The sequence below is a fragment of the Mirounga angustirostris genome, unplaced genomic scaffold, assembly GCF_029215605.1.
Source record: "Mirounga angustirostris isolate CCGP_5_RB_7025 unplaced genomic scaffold, mMirAng1.0.hap1 SCAF_13, whole genome shotgun sequence".
In the NCBI taxonomy this organism is placed as follows: Eukaryota; Metazoa; Chordata; class Mammalia; order Carnivora; family Phocidae; genus Mirounga; species Mirounga angustirostris.
The window spans coordinates 61,796,417-61,811,754 of record NW_026991721.1 but is presented as its reverse complement, the minus strand read 5'-3'; the positions used below and the strand labels follow the sequence as shown (position 1 = coordinate 61,811,754).

General features: G+C 39.4%; 1 protein-coding gene across 5 annotated transcripts in view; it reads left to right on the top strand.

Moving 5' to 3' along the window:
- DENND5A (DENN domain containing 5A) overlaps window positions 1-15,338 on the top strand; it is a 100,684-nt gene that overhangs the window by 42,971 nt on the left and 42,375 nt on the right. For 4 of the 5 annotated variants that reach the window (XM_064577089.1, XM_064577086.1, XM_045894176.3 and 1 more), the window contains exons 4-5: window positions 438-1,095; window positions 10,855-11,042. In XM_064577089.1, coding sequence (XP_064433159.1) covers window positions 438-1,095; window positions 10,855-11,042 — 846 coding nt within the window. The remainder of the gene's footprint in view (window positions 1-437; window positions 1,096-10,854; window positions 11,043-15,338) is intronic. The other variant, XM_064577087.1, reaches the window with a different exon arrangement.

The window sequence follows — 15,338 nt, the reverse complement described above, 5'->3', positions numbered from 1 at the left end:
TTATAGGTATATTTCTAGCATCATTTCCCAGTAAATGCTGTTATGCTTAACCATCTACCTAAATTCTCCAAGCTTTCTCTTACCTCCTTATTTTTGTGAATTTTCTTGTCCTTGAAATACCCTCTTTCCCTTTTCTACCTGATGAATTCTAATATAACCTCATCTGTGAAACCTTTTCTGATGTTCCTGGGCTGGGTGTCTATTCTGTGTTGCCCTAACACTTTGTTTTTGGGTAGTCCTGATAACTGCATTATAATTTTATTTACTCATATGTCTTAGAATGGGAGATTTTTAGGACAGATGTTTTGCTGTGTTGATCTTGATATCCCAAACACGTAGCATAGTAGGTACTCTGAGTAAATAAATAGTGATGGTATTCTGAAAAGAGGACCAGCAGTGAGTGTTCTCACCACTTGTTTCCTTGTTGTCTTTTGCAGCTATGCATGCCCAAAGGGCTAGCATTCAAGACCCAGGCTGATCCCAGGGAGCCCCAGTTCCATGCCTTTATTATCACAAGGGAGGATGGCTCTCGGACATTTGGGTTTGCCCTCACATTTTATGAGGAGGTGACTAGCAAGCAGATCTGCAGTGCAATGCAGACCCTCTACCATATGCATAATGCTGAGTATGATGTCCTACATTCTCCCTCTGTTGATGGCCGAGACTACAGTGGCATGGAGGATGGTGAAGGCACTCCTGGGACCAAGCTTCAGCGCTTCAACTCCTATGACATTAGCCGGGACACGCTCTACGTCTCTAAGTGCATCTGCCTCATCACACCCATGTCCTTCATGAAAGCATGTCGGAGTGTGCTGGAACAACTTCACCAGGCAGTCACTTCACCTCAGCCCCCTCCACTGCCCCTTGAGAGCTACATATACAATGTACTCTATGAGGTGCCACTCCCGCCTCCTGGCCGGTCCTTGAAGTTTTCTGGGGTCTATGGGCCAATAATCTGCCAGAGACCAAGTACCAATGAGCTTCCCTTATTTGACTTTCCTGTCAAAGAGGTCTTTGAACTGCTTGGGGTGGAAAATGTGTTTCAACTTTTTACTTGTGCTCTTCTGGAGTTTCAAATCCTGCTCTACTCACAGCGTAAGTCAGTGCTTACTAGAGCTTTCTCCCTGCATAGGGCCTCCCTTCTTTCCATATTGAATGCAGTGGAACTGACTGTAAAGGTCAGGGGCTGTTACAATTTGAGCAAAACTCAGACCTTTTGCAGGTAGGTGGTAGATGGCAAACTGATGGAGCACAAGAGGGCCACAGTTTCTAATTGGCTATCATCATGGCCTTTTGCTGGGCACTTCAGCTTGGGGGGGGGTTCCTTCCTGACATCCCTTCTAATTGATGCTGAAAAGAGGGGTAGGAAATGATGGTTCTAGAAAGCTGACTTTCCATCATTCCGCAGTTACTTTTGCCCCTTCTGCAGCCTGACAGTAATAACTGAGGATTCACAAATGATGATCCTTTGAGAAAATGAGAATGTATTGCTTCTTTCTGTTGTTTGTTATAACTGAATTGTTTTTTATAAATTAGAGGTGAACTGAATGTGAGCAGCAGGTTTGGACAAAATAGTAAAGTAGATCAGAAGGAAACAGATGTTTATTAAATGAACCAGAAAAATAACATAAAATTTATTCATTCAGTACCTATTTATTGAGACCCTGCCATGTGCCCGGCATTGTTTCAGGGATTAGAGATACAGTGGTGGACAAAACAGGTAAAAATCCTTCCTATAATGGAACTGATATTTTAGTGGGGAAGGAGGGGATGATGAAATAAATAAAGTTTATAGTGTGTGAGGGGTAATAAGGTCTGTGGAGAAAAATAAAACAGGGAAGAGGATGGTATTTGGGGAAGGGAAGTTCCAATTTTTTTAAAGATTTTTGAGCCAAAGGCAGACATTTAACTAACTGAGCCACCCAGGTGCCCCTCCAATTTTTAATAATGATTAATTTAAGTCCTCTCTAAGTGACCCTTGTTAATATCTGTAGGGAAGGTATTCTATGCAAAGGGCATAGCACATAAAAGGGTTTTGAGACAAGAATGTGCTTGTTATGTTCAAGAACAGTTGAGAAAACTGGGTGGATGGTACCGAGTGAGAAAGCAGGAATATAGAAGCAGATGTTGTTAGACTTAACAGGAGCTTAGATTTTACAACTGTAGACCATTGTAAGGACTTTGTTACTCTGAGATGCATAGTCATTGTAGGTTTTAAGTTTTTTGACTTTTATTTTGAAGTATTTCCAGCTTATGGAAGAGTTGCAAGAAATGTTCAAAGAACTTTTGTGTGCTCTCCCACAGTTCACCAGTTATTAACATTTGGCCACATTTGTCTTCATTTTCTCTCTCTCTCTGTGAATGTGTGAACATAAAACTGAACCATTGAGAATCATTGCAGACGCTATTTCCCTTGACTCCTAAATGCGTCAGCTTTTATTTCATAAGAGCAAGGACGTTTTCTTACAGAACCATAGTATGATTACCAAATTTAGGAAATGTAGCATTGTTAATAATATTTATTCAGGTTTCACCATTGTCCCAAAAATGTCTACTATTACAATTTTTTTTTATTCCTGATCCGGGATCTTGTCTAGTAACATGCCTTGCTTTTACTTTTTACTTCTTCATGTGTTTCCTGACATGGACATTTTTGAAGAGTGCAGGCAAGGCATTTTGTAGATTGTCCCCCAGTTTGGGTTTGTCTGATGTTTCCTCATGATTAGATTCAGTTGATACATTTTTCATTATAAAACACAGACGTGATGTTGTGATTCTCTCAGTGCATGGTATCAGGAGGCACATAATGTGTATTTTTATCATGACAGGAGGCACTTGATGTCAGTTTGTCCATCTTTGGTAATGTTAATTTGATCACTTGGTTAAGATTATGTCTGCCAAGTTTCTTAAATGGAAATTTATCCTTCTTCCCTTTGTAATTAGTAAGTAATTTGTGGGGAGTTAACTTTGAAACTGTAAATATACTGTTCTTCTTTGAAGTTTTGCCCAATAGATTTAACACCCATTGATGATTCTAGTCTGAATTAGTTATTACCATGATGGTCACAAAATGGTGATTTTTTAGCTCCATCTATATTTTATTTTTATTTATTTTTTTAAAGTTCATTTATTTATCCGAGAGAGAGTGCACAAGCAGGAGGGACAGAGGGAGAGGGAGAGGGAGAGAGAATCTCAAGCAGACTCCATGCCAAGTGTGGAGCCTGTCATGGGGCTTGATCTAATGACCCTGAGATCATGAACTGAACTGAAACAAGAGTCAGATGCTTAACTGACTGCATGACCCAAGTGTCCTTCCATCTATATTTATTAATTGTCATTGTACTATAAGGAATAATGTTTATTTTTCCTTGTTTGTTATTATATGGACTCATAGTTTTTTATTTTGTTCAGTAGGTTAGGTACCTATAATGCAGTGGGGATGTTGTAGACGTGGGAAAAGGAGGATTAAAACCAGAAATATGATAGGTGACATTTTTCCATCAGAATTCCTTCTTAAATTTCTTGGAATATGAGTTATTCTGTCAATAATACAATCAACAATACAAATTTTAAGAGGTTTGAAGGTGATTGAGAAGATTTGTGTATAGAATCAAGTGGTACTCAGGACCTAAAGCCATGTTTATAGCATGGTCAGGAAAAAGATTTTTCCAAAAAAATTCCTGGATATTGTTGAGCGTGGCTGACAGTAAAATGGAGTGGCCTTTTATTGGATGTACGTTATGCTCTTTGTTAATAGTGTAGTTTAAACAGTTGAGGTTGGTTTTCTTGAAATAGTTTTTATTTATGATTCAAAGACCTTAGGTGGGTGAAAATCTTTCTGGCCTTCCAAAAACATGTCATCACCACTCACAGTTAGTGTTGCCCACTGTATGTCTTGCCTACTGAATAGAAAAGAAGTGTAACTTAGGGAAAAAGAATGCAGGTGAAATTGTAAGACAAAGTATAACCCATTGGATGACTGAACTGACAGTTTTGTTTTTTTTTAAAGATTTTATTTATTTACTTGACAGAGAGGGAACACAAGCAGGGGGAGTGGGAGAGGGAGAAGCAGGCTTCCCGCTGAGCAGGGAGCCTGATGCAGGGCTCAATCCCAGGACCCTGGGATCACGACCTAAGCCGATGGCAGACGCTTAATGACTGAGCCACCCAGGAGCCCCTGAACTGACAGTTTTGTGTTTTTTTTTGAAAGATTTTATTTATTTGAGAGCGAGAATGAGAGACAGCATGAGAGGGAGGAGGGTCAGAGGGAGAAGCAGACTCCCTCCCGAGCAGGGAGCCCGATGTGGGACTCGATCCCAGGACTCCAGGATCATGACCTGAGCCGAAGGCAGTCACTTAACCAACTGAGCCACCCAAGCGCCCTGAACTGACAATTTTAAGGATTTTTTTTTTAACTTGTACAGATCATTTTACCTACTCCTGGATAATGTTTGTTCTTTGGTCTATATAGATACAGGGTTTTTTAAATTTTTAAAAAATTTTTAAAGGATTTTATTTATTGACACACAGAGAGAGACAGCGAGAGAGGGAACACAAGCAGGGGGAGGGGAGAGGGAGAAGCAGTCTTCCTGCCGAGCAGGGAGCCCGATGCGGGGCTCGATCTTAGGACCCTGAGATTATGACCTGAGCCTAAGGCAGTCGCTTAACCAACTGAGCCACCCAGGCGCCCCTATAGATAGAGCTTTTTTAATAGCATATTTTTTTTACCAGGTGCTGTAAAATTGTATGTAGAGCAGTTCTTTACCTGATATGAGTTAATAGGGTAGTAGATTGGATAATTGAAAGTCATTCAAGTCTGATAATCATAAAAGGGGTGTGTGTATATATATATATCCATTAAACATTGTATTTTAGCTTAAAACATGACTGTATAGTCACTAGTCTTTTGATGAAAGGTCTAGGTATTTCCTTTGATTATGGGTCCACTAATCAGTTGTCTGCATTGTTTTTCTTGCATGGAAATTTTCTTAAATGGTAACCCATAATGCATTCACTAGGTTTTCCAGATGCATTTTTAAAAATTTTTAAATTTTTATTTATTTTTTTAAAGATTTTTTTTTTTTTAATTTGAGAGAGCGTGAGGAGGGGAGGGTCAGAGGGAGAAGCAGACTCCCCGCCAAGTGGGAGCCTGATGTGGGACTCGATCCTGGGACTCCAGGATCATGACCTGAGCCAAAGGCAGTCACTTAACCAACTGAGCCACCCAGGCACCCTGATGCATTTTAAAAATTTTATTTATTTTTTATTTTTAAAATTTTTTTTTAAAGATTTTATTTATTTGACAGAGAGACACAGCGAGAGAGGGAATACAAGCAGGGGGAGTGGGAGAGGGAGAAGCAGGCTTCCCGCAGAGCAGAGAGCCCGATGCGGGCTTGATCCCAGGACTCTGGGATCATGACCTGAGCCGAAGGCAGATGCTTAGTGAGTGAGCCACCCAGGCACCCCACATTTTTTTTTAAAAAGGGGAGTGAGAACTTCACTAACCTTGCGAAAGAACCAGAATGGAGACTGCCTATAGATTTTTGCAGTGTTTGGTTTTGTTTTTTTTTTTTTTTACTTAATTGCCTCATGATATGCTTAATTCAATCACACTATTTTTTAGCCACTTGGCAGTACTCAGTTTATTTATTTATTTATTTATATTTTACTTTAGTTTTTTGAGAGAGAGAGTGTATGCGTGCTTGGGGGGCAGGGGCAGATGGTGAAGAAGGGAGAGAGAGAATCCTAAGCAGCCTCCACACCCAGCAGGGAGCCTGACATGGACTCAATCTCACGAACCTGAGATCGTGACCTGAGGCAAAATCAGGAGTTGGAGGCTTAACCGACTGAGCCACCCAGGCATCCCTACTTCATCCTTTTTTTTTTTAAAGATTTATTTAATTTTTTGCCTGGGGGGAGTTGCAGAGAGAGAGGGAGAGAAATCTTCAAGCAGATTCCCTGACTTGGGGCTCAATCCCAGGACCTGGTATCATGACCTGAGCCGATATCATGACCTGAGCCGAAATCATGAGTTGAATACTTAACTGACTGAGCTACCCAGGGCACCAAAAATAAGTTTTTTAAAAAACAATAATGCGTGGACAGACAAGGCAGAGAAAGTTGAGTTTACCTTTTTCACCTAGAATCCAACTCCTCAGAAGTAATCTCTTAATTTTTTAGTGCCCCCTCTCAAATATTTTTGAACAATGAACTATTTTTATGTGAAGTATTGAGTACATATGTATTAATTGTAATATTCTTTAAAGTAAACAAGTACATTATGATAGATGTATGATATATTAAAATTAATGTTAAAATTTAATATACTATATGTATATGTTTTAAATATGGTATATTATTTTTTAATTTTAATTTTATTTTTATTATTTATTTATTTTGTTATGTTAGTCACCATACAGTAGTACATCATTAGTTTTTGATGTAGTGTTCCATGATTCATTGTTTGCATATAACACCCAGTGCTCCATGTAATATGTATCCTCCTTAATACTCATCACTGGGCTAACCCATCCCCCCCCCCAAACCCTCAATTTGTTTCTAAGAGTCCATAGTCTCTCATGGTTCCTCTCCCCCTCTGATTCCCCCCCTTCATTTTTCCCTTCCTTCTAATGTTCTCCATGCTATTCCTTATGTTTCACAAATAAGTGAAACCATATGATAATTGACTTTGTCTGCTTGACTTATTTCACTTAGCATAATCTCCTCCAGTCCCATCCATGTTGATGCAAAAGTTGGGTATTCATCCTTTCTGATGGCTGAGTAATATTCTATTGTATATATGGGCCACATCTTCTTTATCCATTCACCTGTTGAAGGGCATCTCGGCTCTTTCCACAGTTCGGCTGTTGTGGACATTGCTGCTATGAACATTGGGGTGCATATGGCCCTTCTTTTCACTATATCTGTGTCTTTGGGGTAGATACCCAGTAGTGCAATTGCTTGGTCATAGGGTAGCTCTATTTTTAATTTTTTGAGGAATCTCCACACTGTTTTCCAAAGTGGCTATATTAAATATGGTATATTAAAATGTAGGAAAAAGCCTTTCAATCACATGGTAAGAATTTTAACACATTACAAAAAGGTATATAGTGAAGTGTAAGACTTCCACTTCTGGCCCCTGGTTCTCCTTCAGGGAGATTACCATTGTTTCCTGTTTCCTTCCATACATAATCGTGCATATACAACATACATACTTTTTAGAAACAACACAAATGGGAGCATGCTAATTATTGTTTTGCACTTTCTTTCATTTAATGATGTATCTTGGAGATATAGGGACATAGAGATTAGGTTTTGTTTCCTAAGAACAAAGAGTACATGAGAAACATCCTTATTCATAAAGTTTTCACAGAAGTGTGAGTATGCAAGGACAGTTCATGATTCAGTTTCCAATGTGTAGAACTGGCCCTGTAGTTTGTTTAGGGGTGGATTTTCTGTAGAGTGGTCCCAAAGCTATTGTCTTTCTCTGCACAGAGACAAGCCATGAAAACGTGCTGATTCCTCCCTCCCTCACAACCCACTATGTTTTGCATTATCTCCTTTTGTTAAAAGTAATTGCTCATTAAACATTATGGGAACTTTAAGAGAACATAATTGCCTAGAGCCTTAGTGTCTCCAGTTGATTTTGATTGGAACGCTTTGGGTGCACGTGACCTTCGGCTGCTTCCTGTTTATTGGTTTCACCTTGGAATGATGAGCACGGACACAGGGAATGGCAGAGGAGGTACTGATTTTATCATTTGTACTGGTGTACAGAAATGGGTTTTGTGCTGTTGGTTACAGCTCTTGGAGGTCAGCATCCTAGTGTGGGTACCCCAGATTACTGGATCCCTGAGGAATTGTTTGTTAGGCCATCCTTCAAGGTGGGATGTTGCTTTTTTTAAAATAAAAAAAATGTAGAGAAAAAGAAACCAACAATTCAGACTAGAAAGGCTGTACAATTCCAAATTTCTAGTGTCTGTAAAACTAAACCACATAAATGAAAAGTGGCTTAGCCTTGAGAGAGGAGATGATCTCTGACCTCCAGAAGTGTTTTGTTTCTAAGAATCCCGTAATTGCAAATGCATCACAAGGAACTCTTCAGAGATCTCAATCTGACGCAAATAAAGTTTTCCACTCTTAAGAAATAAGTGGGCTGAGTTTTAGATACTAGATTAGATATTATCTTGAAAGGTAGGGAAAAACCAGAACTAGATTTCTGTGCAATTGGAAAACCTGCTTTGATGGAGCAGAGAAAGCCTTTTCTTTCAGACTCTAGGATGCCCTGTTTTATGGTTATAGAATAGAAGTTCGCAGACACTGTAGCTAGGTACTGTAAGTAGTAGTCCAGTGCCAGGAAGTCTCATGAGAAAGGCATTTTTGGGACTCCTTCACTCAAACTGTGTTGGCCTTCTGTGAGATGTTACCGTCCCTGAGCAGACATGCCAGGAATGCCAGCCATACAAAGCACCTGCTTTATTGACTTTGGGCAAAGAAAGGAGGAAGTCTTTTGGTTTTCTCATGATTGAAAAGGCCTACTCCTGCCTGCCCCGCCCCCCGCTCCCCCCTTAAATCCAGCAGTGGTGTGTGTGTGTAGGTAAGTATACACACTGAAGATGGGGATGGGATATTTCAGTGTAATATTTATTCAAAATGTGTTTAAGAGCCAGTGTTGGGACATAGACCTTCAGCTTTAAATATTACTTGAAGGCTTTCTCCCACATTTTTGCATTCTTTTGATTCATCTTAATTTTGAATTTTAAAATAAATTCTTAAGATGTCTGAGATTCTCAAGATTATTGCTCTTGAGTAGATTATTTACAGACATATGTAGAAAAATAGAAGAATTGAGGTCTCGAGAACCCTTAGAATTTTTTTTTAAGGTTTTATTTTTATTTTAGAGAGAGAGCACACGTGTGAGTGGGGGGTAGGGAGAGTGAGAGAATCTCAAGCAGATTCCTTGCTAAGTGGAACCTGATGCAGGGCTCCTCAAGGGGCTCGATCTCACAACCTGAGATCATGACCTGAGCTGAAACCAAGAGCCAGCCGCTTAACTGACTGAGCCACCCAGGCTCCCCTCATTAGAATTCTTCTTAATAATGATGGAATGTCATCGAGCAGAAGAATTTCAGCAGAAAGATTAAAAAGCCAAGTTGTACGGGCATCCCATGGAATGGAGATACCACAGAAGAGGCTTGCAGTGGCATAAATTTTGTTAGTTGTTGACTTGCATGTGGGAATAAATACTTTTTCTGAAATTATACATATAAGTAACCCAATTTAACTCTTCAAAGATTGCTTTTTTTTTTTTTTGTAATTGGGGAAATGTTTTTGTTGTTGCTTGAATGATGGGTGGGAATCTTCACTAAGTAGTTTTTAATATAGGAATGACAATGCTTTGTATGGGCACAATGAAAAATGAGATAGACTCTCTTCTTCAGCTCTTATTAGTTTGCCTTGATCTTTAGTGAATATGAGAAGCTTATATTCTTTTGTCCTTCTGCTAGACCAGTTCTTGTTTTTTTTTTTAATTGATGACCAGTCTCTGAGTTCACTTTTAGGCACTAATTGGTTATATCACTTATCTGTCATGTGCCTTAGTTTCCCCAAAGAAGCATATGAACCATTTTCCTGTAGTGCTCTCAAAATTAAGTTTGGATGATGAAGTTTTAATCATTAATTTCCATATATTTGCCTTATTAGTTAAAAAACTATTTCCAGGTTGTGCTCTTCTTTGCTTAGCCAGGAGTAAGGTGATAGGCAATTTTCAAAGCGTGATTAGTGAGCAAATATGGGCTACTTTGTTAAACTTCTACCTAGTTGATACATATCAGCTGTTGCTCATTTTTTACTCAGCCTTCCTCATTTTGGGGAAAGCTTTTTGTTACTTATAACTCCTTTATGAACCAAGCTATTATTTGTTTAAATGATGGGGTGGATTTTTAGTATGTGAAAACACTTTAACCCTTATGAAAGCTCATTTGAAATCAGCCGTTCCAGAGGATATTACTCACATGATTTTAAAATTTATGTGCCTGTTTTGTCTTTAAATGTCTGAAACCGTTATACCATTTGTGAATACTAATTTTTAAAATTTTAACCAGTCCATTTTATTGGCTTTGCCAATGTATTTATTACTTTTTTTCTTTTATAAAATGGGTCTAGAAATTGTGTTCTAAAGGAAAGCTATTGAACACAAAACCTTCCCTTCCAAACTAAGATCTCTGACCTAAAATAAGAATTTTGAGGCATGAAAGTCAATCTTCTGAGTCTTTCAAATTCTCGGGAAGCTTTTTACTGAAGTATTAAAATAACACATTTGTGCTGTTGCCATTCAGGAAAAGTTCCAGGTGGAGGGCAGATTTGGCTAGTGTGGAAAACCAGCTTCTGCATGCTTTGTGGTTCTTTGGTCTTGATCTTGAAGGCAGAGCTCATGTTAGTTCCTTATAGAATGCAAACAGATCTGGGTGGTAAAAGAGCTTCCATGCTGAATGAAGACCCAGGCCACTGTTCCTTCTGTTATTGTTGCAGTTCCCCAACCCTTTTCTACTTAACATTCTGGTTTAGTATTTGGAGCAAGGTGCCATTTAGGATTTCTACTATATTTCCATATTAAATTTTATTATTAGCAGGAACCTGTATGTGTGGGTGTATTTCAGCTTGTGGTCCACTGAGGTCTCAGGGTTGTCTTTCTGATACCCACAAAGGAATCACACTCTGAGCATACCCTTGCTGAAGTTTATCCTGATCCTTTCTAAATGTGAAATTGTACTGAAAGTTTTAACTTACTATTTGGCAAGCGAGTACTTTGTTTTTGACTGGTTTGTATGTGTTGTGTTTTGTTTTTTAACCTAGATTACCAGAGACTGATGACTGTGGCGGAGACAATTACAGCTCTCATGTTTCCTTTCCAGTGGCAGCATGTCTATGTTCCTATTCTCCCGGCTTCTCTCCTACATTTCTTAGATGCTCCTGTCCCATACCTGATGGGCTTGCATTCCAATGGCCTGGATGACCGGTCAAAGCTGGAGCTGCCTCAGGAGGTGAGAGGAATGTGGAGCTTGGGTGCTGGTGCCCCTGACCCCATTCTAGTATTGGAGAGAGAATGGCTTTGGGATGAGCCCAGGGTGGTGTCACAAAGCTTATTTTATTTTGAGGAACACAAATAACTTTCCATGAAAAAATGTAAAAACAATGAACATTTAGCTTAGTTTATGTCATTTGTCATCTTTATTATCGTGACATTACATTCATTGTAATCTCTGTGTTTATACTATCATGAATTGCCTTTTCCATATGCAGGTTTTCAAATATTTTATGTACTTCTCAAGACATTTATTAGGAAATCTTTTTTAGGGACGCTTGGGTGGCTCTGTTGGTTAGGTCTCTGACTGTTGATCTCAGCTCAGGTCTTGATCTCAGGGTCCTGAGTTCAAGCCTTGTGTTGGGCTCTGTGCTGGGCATGGAGCCTACTTAAAAAAAAAAAAAAGAAAAGAAAATCTTTTCATTCTGTAAAAAATATACATAAAAGAGTAGCATAATGAATTCCTGTGTTCTTAGCACCCAGCTTCAACAGTTATCATACATGTTAAATTGTATTTTACTTTTATACCTCCTACCCCCTATTATTTTAAGGAAATCCCACATAACATAATTCCATAATTATTTCATTACTCAGACCAATAAATCAGTAGGTTTCTCTTATAGGCCAAGTTTATCTGTAAAAGTTGACCTGATCATAATGATTCTTTTTTTTTTTTTTTTTAAGTGTGATATGTAGGTATTAAACCTCAGGCTTACCCACAGGGACTACTGAATTTATTTTATCTATTTTTATGTTTTTAAAGATTTTATTTATTTATCTGACAGAGGCAGAGATAGTGAGAGCAGGAACACAAGCAGGAGGAGTGGGAGAGGGAGAAGCAGGCTTCCTGCTGAGCAGGGAGCCCGATGTGGGGCTCAATCCCAGGACCCTAGGATCATGACCTGAGCCGAAGGCAGACGCTTAACGACTGAGCCACCCAGGCGCCCATGATCATAGTGATTCTTGTGATGCTGAGCCAGCTTTGAAAACTTCCCTTGTTCAAGATAAGACCTTGAGAGAATGCTTTTCCTCTCTTGCTGTGAGGATGGCCTGCTTCTTTCTCCTATTGTTTCAGATACCAAAAGAATTAATTAAAAATATGTATTTGTTTATTTCCTCTTTATTCTAAAGCAGATTTAAAGCATGATTAAAATAAGATTGTTTTATTTTTCTAGAATTACCCAAAGAACTGGTCTACCTTTTTATGTCATTTTGTGGCTGGTATGAAACCATTTGGAAGAAAGGTTTTCATATTCTGAATTTCTTAGTCATTAGAAAGGCCTGGGAACAAGATTTTGGAGTATACATACACTGGTGTTACATGGCTCTGTTTCCTCCCTCCTCCAAATGTTTATGGAGGGAGGTTTTTGCATAACTAAGTAATATTAGTAAGGAAACCTCCAAAGGAGCACGGTCCCATGGAATTGGATCTGAGGCTCACTCATGTTGTTGGGCATGTCTGGGCAGCATCCTTGATGAAACCCTGATAGATCACACCTGTAATATTTACATTATAGTCAGATGCATTTCTACTTTTCCTTTCTCCTTTGGTTTTAGAAGCAAAATGTCCTCCTTGTAGCTTCTTCCCTTTCCACCTCCTTTGCTGCTTTGATTTTATAGAGCTTTGTGTTGTTTGGAGTGGGACAAGATTAATTAAGGAGGAAAAGATCTAAATGATGGAGAAAATTATTGAGTTGGGGTATTGGGTTTTTATATATATTTGTTTTACTGATAAATGTATATGAAGAGTACATATCAAAGTTTGGAGAATGGAAACATGCATATTTAAATTGACACACCTTCAGAATAAATCTATCATTTCGTAAAGTCAGAATAAGAATAACAGCAAAAAATGGTTGAGGTAGAGAGCTAAAGAGGCATGCTACATACCAGTGTAATATGTAGGTCACTAGGCAAGAAGCCAGTTTTCTCAGTTTTATTTTCATATTTAGCATCAGCTTGCTGTATATTTGGGGCAAGTTCTGTTCCCTGTAGGATCCCTCAGCATCGTTCTTTGGGTGCCTCATGTTGGTGGGTGTATGAAGAGGCTGCTAGGAGACCAGCAGTTTTCTTAATGGGGGACTCAGTGGGACTGTTTGAGAAACCAAGGGTTGTTTGAGAAACCCAAAAGTTCACTCTGTTCTGGGTATTGGGGTCTCTGCTTTTGCGGTAGTCTCCATCATTGCTACATCCTTTGCGTCTCCCTGTGGTCTGGGAAGGAGAGGTGACAGTGGAACTGAGGAATACCTGTGCATACTTAATAAGCAATTCTCGGGTTTCAGAGTCCCACTTCATCCAGACTGTCCCTTTGAAGGTCACATATTTATGCAGGTTGTTTCATAGCTGGATATTTACCTTGATTTTTAGCAGATAACCTGTAGAATACCTGAGCCTGTGTAGTCCCTCTGGGGAACTATAGACTGGGGAGAACTTTCTCAAGGAGTAAAGGGCCCTGAAAGGTGTGCATAATGAGTAAAGACTAATAATATCTCTGAAAGACAACTTTGGGATGTGTCACAAATTATATATATATATTTTAAGATTTTATTTTTAAGTAATCTCTACACCCAACGTGGGACTCAAACTTACAATCCCGAGATGAAGAGTCACATGCTGTACCAGTCAGGCCAACCAGGCGCCCCATAAGTGATACATGTTTCTAGTAAAAAATTCTAAAAGTGCACAAAAGCATAAAAATAAAGTAAAAATGACTTCAGATTTTACCACCCAGAGATAAACTACTTTTAACATTTTGATGGACATCCTGTGATATCTTTATGCAGCTAGAAAGAGGTTTGAGGCAGAACTGGGGAAAATCTCCTGGGCCTCTGCAAGGGTGCATCATTAGGATGGTGGGGCAAGCTTGATTTATAAAAGGGACTTTCTCTAGGGGGCACCTGGGTGGCTCAGTCATTAAGTGTCTGCCTTCGGCTCAGGTCATGATCCCAGGATCCTGGGATCGAGTCCCGCATAGGGCTCCCTGCTTAGCGGGGAGTCTGCTTCTCCCTCTCCCTCTGTTGCTCCCCCTGCTTGTGCTCTCTCTGTGTCAAATAAATAAATAAAATCTTAAAAAAAAAAAAAAAAGGACTTTCTCTAGAGGGGTGAAGATTGTACATTTCTTAGATCCCAAATTCATCAGTTGCCACCCCATCTTGGGGCATCAGAAATCTATGAAAAAGCCCTTTGTTCCTTTTTATACAAACACATGAGCTCAGCTGTCCCTGAGCAAGGGAAAGTGCTGAGCTGCCTTTGTGAGGCATTCTTTGTCCTGTGCGTCTCTTTTGGGTTTCAGTCCAGGAAGGAGGCAGTTTGTCCACAGCTATGTCAGGGGAAACAGGCAGAGGATATTAGAGTAAAGAAGAGGGTGTTACTTCTTTCTATCTTGGGTCCTTCTTTCTTTCCTACTGTTTTTTTTCCTTTCTCAAAATACTCCTTCAGTAGCTTTTCCCAGTAACATATGTGTTGAGCTCCCCTTCAGTGAATAGCATGGAGATAGACTAGGGGTGAAGCTGGCTGTGATTTGGTATTAGGAACTCAGGGCTGGGAAGGAGCATTGTGACCTCTTGCAGGAAAAGATTTGGAAGACTTTGTGGGATTTTGGGGATCCATGTGGTTACTACCCCAGAGCAGCTAAGTCTTCCCATGGCCTCGCCCAACAAGGCAGGAGGTTAAATGATTCATCAGTCTTATATAATACCCAGTGCTCATTACATCGTGTGCCCTCCTTAATGTCCAGCACCCAGTTACCCCATCCCCCCAGCATCCTCCCCTCCAGCAACCCTCACTTTGTTTCCTATGATTAAGAGTCTCTTATGGTTGATCTCCCTCTCTGATTTTGTCGTCTTGTTTTTTTTTTTCCTCTCTTCTCCCTTCCGCTCTAGTTCCATCCACGTCATTGCAAATGGCAAGATTTCTTTTTTTTTTTTGATGGCTGAGTAGTATTCAATTGTGTATATATACCACATCTTCTTTATCCAGTCATCTGTCGATGGACATTTGGGCTTTTTCCATAGTTTGGCTATTGTGGACATTGCTGCTATAAGCATTGGGGTACATGTGCCCCTTTGGATTCAGAAAGTAGTGAATTTTAAAACTATTTTTCTTCTAATCTTTTTATCTTAGATATGGGAAAGTTCTCTTTTTTTATTGTGGATTGGTAGATGGACTAGTTTATGCACCCAGCAAGTGTTTATTGAATGAATGCATGCATGGACATGTTAAAACATGCAGTTTTAATAGATTGAGAGTTTGTGGA